The sequence below is a fragment of the Molossus molossus genome, unplaced genomic scaffold (assembly GCF_014108415.1).
Source record: "Molossus molossus isolate mMolMol1 unplaced genomic scaffold, mMolMol1.p scaffold_m16_p_4, whole genome shotgun sequence".
NCBI lineage: Eukaryota > Metazoa > Chordata > Mammalia > Chiroptera > Molossidae > Molossus > Molossus molossus.
In genome coordinates, this window is record NW_023425377.1 from 41,377,929 (window position 1) to 41,389,427 (window position 11,499).

An 11,499-nucleotide genomic window follows, 5' to 3' on the forward strand; every position below is an offset into this window, starting at 1 on the left:
CTAAAATTTTTAAATCTTTTCTGAGTACCACTTAAATGTCTCCTATCACAGCCTATACTGCCCTTTAAGAAATTGCCCAAGGCAATCTTACCCACTCCATTCACTCTCTCCACTACTCCTAAACCTATTGATTGGTAAAACTACATCTTACTAAAAAGTAGAAGATCTGATCATTTCTAAGGTGTCTGCCACCAATACCTCAATCCCAACATAACTAAAAGGCAATGTTAATTATCTTCCATTGTTTCCTGCAGGGTTTTTTTCAAACCTCCATCTCAAAACAATTACTAGCTCCAAGAATTAAAAAAGTAATGTTCCCAACTTTCCTATATGCCCTGTTGAAGGGTTAATTTCCTATTCTTCCTAGATAACTCTAGATGCAAGAGCTTCTCATTACTTTCCCAAGAAAACCAATTACCAAATAAAGTCCAGATTCCGTAGGTCTCTCACTATCCCAACCACATCCCCACCTTCCAGCTGTACACCTCATGCACATAGTGACCCACAAAAGTTACAGTCTTCCAATTTTCCTGCTTTCCTCGTGCCATTTTGCCACCTGAAATGCTCTGGTCCCTTCTAAATCACATTCTCCAGAAATACCACCCACTTTGTCTATCAAGTCTTCCCAACCCCCTCAAGTTAAAAATTAATCATTCCTACTTCTTAAAACTTCTTGGACTTTGGGCAATGAAGTTATAGAATATTTCCAACATCACAGAATGTTCTATGGTAGGTACAGAACTGCTTTAAGTACTATTTTTCTTGGAGTCAATTAACATTTTCACATACTTTTAAAATCTACAGCTGCCTTTTTAACAGTAATAGGAAATGTTTCATACATCATACATCTTGAAAAGATAAATAAAACTTTATCAGTTCAAATTATTCATTCTTTTTTTGGTTTATGCGCACGCACACACTACAAACAGTTCCCAACTTCTTACAAAGTAATCAAATGTCACTAATGGAACATCAATCTTCACCACACATACAGCAACACTTCAAACAAAGTATAAAAAATACCACTCTTGTAAAGTATAAAGAAAAGCTCACACTTTTCTTATCATATCATAGAAATCATCAATATAGTATCACTACATAATTCTTACATTCTAAAAATGTTCTTTAATAAGCCAACAACTGCACCAAAGAAAGAAATCCCTAGAAAAAAAGAGAAGTAAAAAAAGAAATCCTTAGCTTTTCCACTTTGCCATCAACTTGATTTGAACACATATGGAATAAAAAGAGCCAAAGCTCTAGAATCAGTCGGGGTCTGTCCAAATCCTTTCTCTGCCTTTCTAGCTGTTACCTCTCTATTGCTTAACCTCTCTAAAATTAAATTCCTCATCTCTAAAATGGGGAAATCATAGTACCTCATATGGTTGCTACAGATTAAATTTTGTTGATCCACTTTTAAAGGGCTTATATCAGACTAGCATATAATAAGTAATAAAATGTTAGGTATTATTATAGCTCCAGTGAAGTCCTGGTCTGAGTTTCATACAAAAATATACCTACTAGTTTGCTATGAAAATTCTGCTTCACCTTCTCAAACTGTCCACTAAAATCCAGTCAGCCATCTTTAAAATCATTTACCCCTGAGAAATAAAAATTACTACTTCAACTAAAAAAGAACAGTTTGGCACCAGCCGGTTTGGCTAGGCAGTTTAAGCGTCGGCCAGCATACCAATGAATCCTGGGTTCGATTCCAGCCAAGGGCATGTACCTAAACTGCAGTTCGTCCCCACCCCTGGTCGGGGTCATTCAGGAGGCAATCAGTCAACATGTCCCTCTCACCATCAATGTTTCTCTCTCCCTTTCTCTCCCTCCCACTCTGTCTGAAGAGAAACAGAAAAATATCCTCAGGTGAGGATTAAAAAACCCAAACAGCCCTGGCCGGTTTGGCCCAGCAGTTAGACCATTGGCCCACGGACCAGAGTGTTCCAGGTTCGGTTCCCGCTAGGGGCACGTGCCTCGGTTGCAGTTTGTCCCTGGCCCCAGTTGGGGTTGTGTGGGTGGCAACCCGTTGATGTGTCTCTTTCACATCCATGTTTCTCTCTCTCTTCCTTCCTCTCTCCCTCCTGCTCTATCTGAAGATGAATGCAAAAATTTCTTCAGTGAGGATGATGTAAAGTACAGCATAGCGAATATAATAATATTGTAGTAACCATGAATAGTGCCAGGTGGGTACTGGAACTATCAGAGGGGACACTTTGTGAAGTGTATGACTGAACACTGTGCTGTACACCTGAAACTAATACAAAAATTAAATGTAAACTGAAAAAAAAATTCCATGCTCTGACCTGTTTGGCTCAGCAGTTAGAGCGTCAGCCCACAGACCAATGAGCCACGGACCAATGAGTTGCAGGTTCGATTCCAGTCAAGGGCATGTACCTCAGTTGTGGCTCGCCCCCAGCCCTGGCCCGGGTAGTGTGGGAGGCAACCAGTCGATACATCCCTCTCAAGTCTATGTTTGTTTCTCTCTCTCCCTCCCTCCCTCCCAGTCTATCTGAAGATAGATGGAAAAATATCCTCGGGTAAGGATTTAAAAAAAAATTTTGTAACTCATTTCTACCCTATAAATTGTTTATTTTGGAAGAAGTATAGCTCAATTAACTACTCTATTATTTGACAGTCCCCGGTAACATTTTTATTGCAAAAGGCTTTATGGCTGTACCCTTCCTAGTGTGATAATCCAATTAAGTCTTTTTGGGCGGGGGGGGCCTTCCCGTCTTTTTCAAGCAAACAGGAAAAAACCATCAACATGCCTGGCCGGTGTGGCTCAGTGGTTGAGAGTCAACCCATGCACCAAGAGGTCACTGGTTCGATTCCCAGTCACAGCACATGCCCAGGCTGTGAGCCAGACTCCCAGTGGGGACCATGCAGGAGGCAGCCAGTCGATGTTCTCTCCCATCGATGTCTCTATCTTGCCTTTTCCCTTCCTCTCTCTAAAAATAAGGAAAAAAATTTGTTTTAAAACCCATAAATATGGACTCTCCTAATTTAGAACTCCACAAAGTTTATCTCAAAGCTGCCCACACATCTCCCATGCCTCCACACTAGTGAAGAGCAACATCAACTCCCATGTGGACTAAATCCTACAACGGTCTCCTAAGTTATCACCCTGCTTCTTCGCTTGCCCTTCCCAAATAAATACTTGTTCCACAAAAAAAGTTAATCACATTTTTTGAATTTAAGTTAGGTCACCTCACACTGCACTTAAATAAAAACCCATAACATGATTTACAAAGCTTTGCCATAATCTAGTCTGCCAGGTCTAACTCCTCTCTAGATTCATCTCACATCATTCTCTCAAGTGGCTCAAGAGTAACTATAATCCTCTCAATCTGCCAAATGTGCCAAGCTCTTCTTGCAGCAGGTCTTCCTCAATGCTGTTCCTTCTGCCTGGCACAGCTCTTCCTCAGAGCAAGAACTTCCATGGTAAATTCCTACCCACATCGACGGGACACATCGAGTGGCTGCCACCCACACGACCAACCAGGGCCGGGGACAAACTGCAACCGAGGTACCTGCCCTTAGCAGGAACCGAACCCGGGTCTCTCTGGACCGCAGGCCGACGCTCTAACTGCTGAGCCAAACCAGCCAGGGCTAAACGGCACTTTTTAAAGAGCACCTTCCATCTCCATCCTACATACAATTTAAATTAGATCCCTGTGTCTTCGTATCCTGTACTTACCCATTTGGGCCTTTATCACAATTACATAGTGTATCTGGTCACACACCACTTAGTCTTTGAGACAAATTTAATTTCTATCTGGAAACAAGTTCTTTTTTTCCTGAAAGAACTCAAATAATGGAACTTATGGTAAAACTGCTGTTTGCCTATAAAAATTAGAGCATCAGCCCTGGCCTAGTGGCCAGGTTGGTTGGAACATCGTCCTGTATATCAAAAAGTTGTGGAGTCAATTCCCAGTCAGGGTACATACTAGGTTCAGGGGTTCAATCCCCAGTATGGGTGCATAGGGAGGCAACCCACCAATGTTTCTCTTACACCTGTTTTTCACTCTCTAAAAATCAATAAAACATATTCTCGGGTGAGGATTGAAAAAAAAGCATGACAAAACCGTTAGGGTGAAAACCATATCTTTGAACAGATACCTGTGAAGGGCAACACTGAAAACCTAGCAAATAGTATGAAGCTTAAAAGATTTTGTCCATGAGGAAGGGAATGGACTGAAAGATTTCTCTATGTACTCAAAAAGTAGACTGCCCTGGACGGTTTTGCTCAGCGGTTAGAGCGTTGGCCTGCGGTCCACAGGGAGCCGGGTTCAGTTCCCGCTAAGAGCGTGTACCTTGGTTGCAGTTTGTCCCCAGCCCTGGTTGGGTCATGCCGGTGGCGGCCACTCAATGTGTCCCTTTCACATTGATGTTTCTCTCTCTCTCTTCCTCTCTCTCCCTCCTGCTCTATCTGAATAAAATATGGAAAAATGTCCTTGGGTGAGGATTTAAAAAAAAAAAAAGTAGACTCTTACTCTAACAAAAGGAAGACCTGGATGGTGAGTCATGATTTTTTTCTAACTGTGTCTATACTGGTCCCATAACTTACTATATGTTCTAGTTGTCAAAGTAAGCCCCTGAGTCATTTATTAACAATGGTGGCCAACACCCTGGTTGGAATGTATTACTGTGGAAGTGGATGGGTACAGAGTAACAGAAAATGACCCAACATAGTCCAATACACTAAAACGATGTGAAAAAACAAAGTGAATGTAAAGGTATCAAAAGGCATCAATTTTACCAAATACTTTCTTGGTATCTGTCCGTACCACCCCAAGCTCAAGATCTCTGGTCCATCTGGAGCTTGAGCCTCAGGTTCTCCTGCTCCCCCGCTTCCGGGCGCCGCCCCGCCCCCACTCACGTGGGAGTCCTGGCCGCTCCACCGTCTTGCCGCCAGCAGACGCCAGAAACCATTCAACTTTTATTAAGTGCCTACTGTATGCAAAGCTACGAATTCTGTGTCAGACTCAGAGAAACGTCAATATGCCCTGGGCCTGGTCTTTGCCCGCTGAAGGAGGATCCTGGTCCATCCTACAGCCCAGGCCTGCCTTCCCATCAGCTCCTACCCGTGCCCTCCGCTAGTCTGAGTACCCACTCACCGCCTTCGCTCAGCAGGCGGGACACAGGGAAAAGGCCTCGCCCCCGGTGCAGACCCACACGGCGGGTCGCGGCCACTAGTGCCCTGGCCTCTGGTGGGGGTCCACTATCCACTGGGCCTTCGGTTCAGAACGGAGTTGACGCCCCGGCCCGTGTTCCCCAGCCGCGAGCGTCGCAGACCTGAGCAATACCTACCTCCCCACCCCCCAGCGCACGCGGCCGGCCAGGCCCACACTTACGGAGTGCAGCGGTCACTGTACTCATTAGCTATGGTCTCGATGCCACCGGCGCGTGCCACAGCAACGTAGCAGCTCTGGAAGCCCAGGTCTATGCCCACCACCGACATGGCGCCGGTTACAGTTCGGGCTCGAGCCCGAGTCCGGCCGGCGAGACAGGACACGGACTCCGGCGGGGCTGGCGCGCGGAGAGCAGGCCGCGTAGACCGGGTGACCGGTGCTACTTGGGGGCGTAAGGTTGCCCACGCGAGCGCCTAGGTCCTCGGAAATGGGGCCCCTGCGGAGCGTGCTGCTCAGGCCGGCTCCGGCTCAGCGGCCACAGAGAGGGCGCCGGGTAGCGGGGGCGGAGAAGATCTCGAAAGATCTCGTTGCGGCGAGAGTGCAGCTGCAGAGCGAGAACTGCGAAGGAAAGGAATATTCTCGCGAGATCTCGGCTCAGACGCTTTTCCTTTTGAGGTCCCGCCCCCAGTTACGTACAACCCTACGTCAGGTCCAGGCTCGAGAACCTGGAAAGGTGGAAAAATGATTGGGAGGCGGAGCTAGCCAATTCAACGTCGCACAGAATCTACAGCAGCTGCTTTCCACTGAAGCAAAAAAACAGCGGAGCACCTCCCCTGCCAAAAGGAAGGAAAGCCGGCTGGATGCAAATAGTAGTGCCTTTGGCCTACTTCCGCCGTTTTCTTTATCAAAAGAGACTTCCGGTGGTGGGACCTCCTGCCCCCGCACCCTTGTGTTGAGCCCCCAAAATGGAGTGCGAGCTAATCTTCAAAGTCCAAAGGGCTCTCCTACTACCCTCGGGGTAGGTTGGCCCGAGCGGAGAAGGCTGTCAGAACACGGCCCCAAATAGGTCCTTATATCGAGCTATGTCAAAGTCAAAGGCAGCGCCCTCTCCCGCAAAGGGAACACTCAATCCCAGCGCCCTGTGTGTTACTTTGTTTTGTTTTCTTTCAGCCTTGTTGCACCGTTCCCTACACCACTCCTGTCCTTAGGTCAGACTAAGGAGCCCACAGGACTGAATCCTTTTCACCCCTAATATATTCCAAGCACCTGACCTGAGCTGGGTCCAAGGGATGTAGATGGTAAACTACCTCGGTCCGTTCAGACCAGTCAGTAAAGTGGTAGGATTACAGGAAGTTAATGAAATTTTTTTTAACATCGTTGCAGAGTGTCTTCCAGTCACCAGTTACTAAGCAAGAGGGGAATGGAATGGGTCTCTCTACCCGGCTTGCTTTCCCTCCCGTCCCCGAAGCTGGCAGAATATTAGCCACTCTCCGGACGTGATGCTGGGAGGTTGAAACTAATGAATCTCAATTTAAGGGCCTCTCAATTACATGGCATCTGGGAGAGCAGCGAGTTGCTGAGAGGTAGTGTTCCAGGTGGGAAGAGGAAGCCAGCTTGCGATCAGGAAGCAATTCTGTGTAATAAGCATGTCTGTCAAATTGCTTAATACCATTCAGAAGAAGGGAAATCAATCTCCGAATCACCTGTAATTTGTGGTAAGTTCTTGTTCTAAATATTTATTTTGTGATTCTATTTAACAATAGACACAAAGTATTTTCTCAAGTTAGCTTGACCTTGATCTCCCTTCCTCTATCTCCTATTTTTCTCCTACCAATGTCAATATCAGTAACACCAAGGACAATATTGGCCTTAATTATGACAGTCTGTCTCCATTAGTCTACTCTGCATTATTAAGCACTGAACAAACAAGAGGCCAGGTCCTGGGCAAAAGTGTCTAATACATCTAAAAGATCACTATGTCTGGCTTACAGACTGCCTTCCTTCTTGTAGGAGGCCTCCCAGCCTTTAGCTAAACTGGCAAAAAGCACACCCATATTTCTGTCCAATTCCATATCTACATGCCTTATTTATCTTGGCACTGCTTTCAGTTTAAAATACCATCAACCCTATCAATCTCGTTAAGGATTTGTCCTTCTCAAAATAAAACATTAACATCAGTCACAGAGAGTACTCATCCTGCTATAAATAGTTTCCTGGATGTCAAACTTATAGCTCAAGAGGCTATTCTGGGATATTTAAATAAGTGAAGTCAGAAAAAGTTATTTAAGAATTCTGAAGAATCTTAATGACAAGTTTCCAAGAATCACAATTGTGAAGCAGTGAAGTTGCCAAAATAATACTGGAGGCACTGTGAATGAAGCACAAGTTCTTTTCACTCATCAGAGTATCTTGGGTATTTTAGAAGAAGGAAGTTGTTAAATACCTTTCTCTGGTACAATGATTAAATATAGTTCCAAGCGATCAGGAAGGTTGTTTGTTTGTTTGTAAAATGCAGTCTTCATAGGCTGGTCACCAAAAGACAAAAAGTTCTCAGTTGGGAATTTATTATCATCCCTGCCAAATGTCCTGTAGAAAACTGTCCTAGCTGGCCTGTAAGGCTCAGTGGTTGAGTGTTAACCCATGCACCAAGAGGTCGCCAGTTTGATTCCGGGTCAGGGCACATGCCCAGGTTATAGGACCACTCCCCAGTGGGGGGCATGCAGGAGGCAGCCAATCGATGTTCTCTCTCCCTCTACCTTCCTCTCTCTCTAAAAATCAATAAAGAAAAAAATTTTTTAATAAAAAAAAGATGTTTAAAAAAAAAGAAAACATTATCCTACACTCTGGGGCAGCTTCTGCAATTCTTTGCTTCAGGAGGAAGCTAAAAGTTCAGATAATGGTGGCTCTGGTCTCCCTAATGTCATAGTCAGTGGACCAGTGCCCTTAGTTAAACCAGCATGCCTATCTTACACTCTAAAACTCTAATCACTCACTGATGATTACCATATCGTAGCTTGTCTTTAGCTCCTACAGTATGTGCCAGACATTGTGCTGCGTGACTTGGATATCATAATTCATTTAATCTTCATAGCAAACCCATGAGGTAGGAATTATTTTATAGAAGAGAAAACTGAGACCTGATGAAGTTGAGGAACCTGTTCAAGGTCACACAGCTTTTAAAATTCTGCTTTCTTTAAATTTGTATTACTTATAGAGGCTCATTAAAGTAAGTGTGGGAAATAAAAGAAATAATTCAACTAGAATCATTCATTGTTGACATTTTGGAATACTTTGCTTCCTTTCGGTGTTTTTGTTTTATATGATGGTTGAAATTGGTTGTGCCTTTCCCAAACTGTATTCCCCAGGACAATGTGCCATGAAATATTAATAGGTTAATATTACCAATTTAAAGGCCCTAAAAAGTCCTGTAGAAAACTTCTTTCACGTTGCTTAATCATAAATACAAGTATAAATACAGGAAATACTAGTTAAGGATTAGTAGAACACAATTTAGACTCCTGCTTTTTCCCCTCCAGCATTTTTCTAATCACATGCTCTTCTGATATAAAAACTACCATCTCTTACTAGGGACTTGCGTTTTAACTTTGCTCTTTTGTAGAAGGATTCTGAATGAAAACCAATAAAATACACCTAAGCCATCAAAAAAAAAAAAAAAAAACTACCATTGCAGTTCACTTCTAACTCCAAATTGGCTGAAATCCTAGGATCCTTCCTCACACTATCAAACTGTCTGTTTACATAGTACCACTATGATCTCATTCTGAGGTCCTTCTCCAAAGCCACATGTTTTGCCCTTATTAAGGCTGATTACAGTGATACATGTGACCTATAGCATCATAATCAATCCCAGCCCTTTTCCTTTTCATAATCTTAAAATGCTGGATGAACTTCACCCAGATTTCTTCAAGCCACACAAGCTGATATGATCATGAAAATTTAACCCCTTCATCTAGGACCCTTGATCACCAAAAATTTCCCTGGCCTGCCTAACAACCACCTTATCCATCAGCTCCACCCTTTTTTCAACCAGCCCCAGACACAGCCTTCTTTCACCTCCAGCAGCTGACATTCCAACTCCACCCTAAAGTCCTGCCTGTTGATCTGGTCTTTTGAGAGCAGAAACTTTACTCTGACCTGTTCAGCCCAGCTTTGCTCTGGCTTGTCCTGCTCCTAAGTGTGGAGGGACTCCCAAATACCTCCCTCCCCCACCCTCACCCTACCTCCAGGGAGCTATCCAGCCATAGTAGCACTTGCCATCTTGTTTCTACAAATTACAAAGCTTTCTTTACCATCTTTTTTTTATTTTCTTTATTGATTTGGATAGAGGAAAGGAGAATGAGAGACAGATAGAAACACTGATGAGAGAGAACATCGATTGGCCACCTCCTGCATGCCCCCCACTGGGGATTTGGCACACAACCTGGGCATGTGCCCTGACCGGGAATCAAACTGGTGACCTCTTGGTGCATGGGTCGACACAACCACTGAGCCACACTGGCCGGGCTTATCTTTTGTTTTAACTATCAAATTTATCAGAACTCAGTGATGAGTTCTATGCTGTTTTCTTTTCAGCTAAAAACAGCTCATTTGTCTCAGGAAAGAATGCTTTTTTCTTCATGCTCTAAGACTCAAAGACAATGACTTTAAAAGGCCCTGTGGCCTCTGATAATAACTCACTTTTCCTGATTAAAGAGGAGTCTAGAGCGTGAATATTTGTAATTTGATAAAGAAACAGTGGTACCATGAACAAGCTGATGTGGCACTCTGCCCATATGTTGCTTCCCAACCAAAGGAGAACCATTTCTTTTCTTGTTGACATGTAGTTAATGTTCAAATGCAATGTGAGTTAAAAATATAAATATATTACAGATTATTACAATTTGACACTTGAATGCCAGCAGTATAAGCCCTAACTTAAAGGAGAATGACTAACATGTTTTCCTGGCAATGGCACAGGAATCCATCCCTAATGCAAAAGGCATCAGCAACAGGCTGAAACAGGAGAAGAGGTCATCTGAGCTAACTGGAAGCATCAGAGTTTCTTTTCCAGACAAGACAAAGACAAGCCTGGAAAAGGTGACCAAAGGAAGTTTCCACTATGGCCCTGGCCAGTTTGGCTCAGCGGTTAGAGTGTCAGCCTGCGGACCAGAGAGTCCTGGGTTCGGTGTCCGCTAAGGGCATGTACCTTGGTTGCAGTTTATCCTCAGTCCCAATTGGGGTCCTGTGGGTGGCAACCACTCAATGTGTCTCTCATGTCGATGTTTCTCTCTCTTCCTCCCTCTCTCCCTTCCGCTCTATCTGAAGATAAAGGCAAAAATGTCCTTGGGTGAGGATAAAAAAAAAAAAAAAAAAAGAAGTTTCCACTGTGAAGATATTTTGATACAGTTATTCCTTGGTATCCAAGGGATTAGTTCCAAGGCCCCCACAGATACCTAAATTCATGAATACAGAAATCTGTTATATAAAGTGGTGTAGTATTTGCATATAACTATGTACATCCTCCCTTATATTTTAAATCATCTCTAGATTACTTATAACACCTAGTACAATATAAATGCTGTGTAAATAGTTGTTATACTGTACTATTTGGGGAGTAATGAAAAGAAAAAAAAAGGCTGCACAAATTCAGTACAGACTCAACCACAGTAGTCCTAACTACATAGGCCTAACTAAATAATATATGTCAACAAAAATGTAACTTTTTAAAAAATACTTTTGATCTGGGTTAGTTGAATCCATGGATGCAGAATCTGTGGATACAGAGGGCCAAATGTACTCAATAAAGAGTAGAAATGTAATTATAAGTCATTTTTTTTTTTTATTAATTTTTGTTACAGATGATTCTCCTTTTTTCCCCCACTGATTCCCCCCTCCCCCTTCCCTCCCTGCCCTTTCCCCAGATTGTTGTCCATGTCCACTGTTCATGCATACATGCGTATAAGTTCTGTGGTTCATCCCTCCCCCACCTCCCCACTCCTTAGGGGATTGTCAGTCTGTACCCCGCTTCCGCATCTCTGGGGCTACCCCATTCCTCAAACTGTTATGTTCATTATATTCCACAAATCAGTGAGATCATATGAAATTTGTCTTTCTCTGTTTGGCTTGTTTCACTTAGGATGATACTTTCCAGGTCCCTCCATGTAGTCTCAAAGGATAAGAGATCTTTCTTTCTTACCGCTGCGTAGTACTCCATTGTGTATATGTACCACAGCTTTTTGATCCATTCGTCTACTGATGGGCACTTGGGCTGTTTCCAGATCTTAGCGATTGTAAATAGTGTTGCTACAAAGATGGGGGTACATATATTCTTTCTGATTGGTGTTTTATGCTTCGTAGGGTATATTCC

At 43.6% G+C, this 11,499-nt stretch overlaps 1 protein-coding gene and 1 non-coding gene across 3 annotated transcripts in view; both read right to left on the reverse strand.

The window, feature by feature from the left end:
- Positions 1-5,681, reverse strand: part of HSPA4 (heat shock protein family A (Hsp70) member 4) — a 46,784-nt gene extending 41,103 nt beyond the window's left edge. For both annotated transcript variants that reach the window (XM_036282313.1, XM_036282312.1), the window contains exon 1: positions 5,355-5,681. In XM_036282313.1, coding sequence (XP_036138206.1) covers positions 5,355-5,461 — 107 coding nt within the window. In that variant the 5' untranslated portion in view covers positions 5,462-5,681. The remainder of the gene's footprint in view (positions 1-5,354) is intronic.
- Positions 5,682-6,504: 823 nt separating this feature from the next.
- LOC118616688 lies at positions 6,505-6,644 on the reverse strand. Its single transcript, XR_004956666.1, has one exon. It is a non-coding gene; the product is annotated as a small nucleolar RNA SNORA7 (small nucleolar RNA).
- Positions 6,645-11,499: the final 4,855 nt, after the last annotated feature.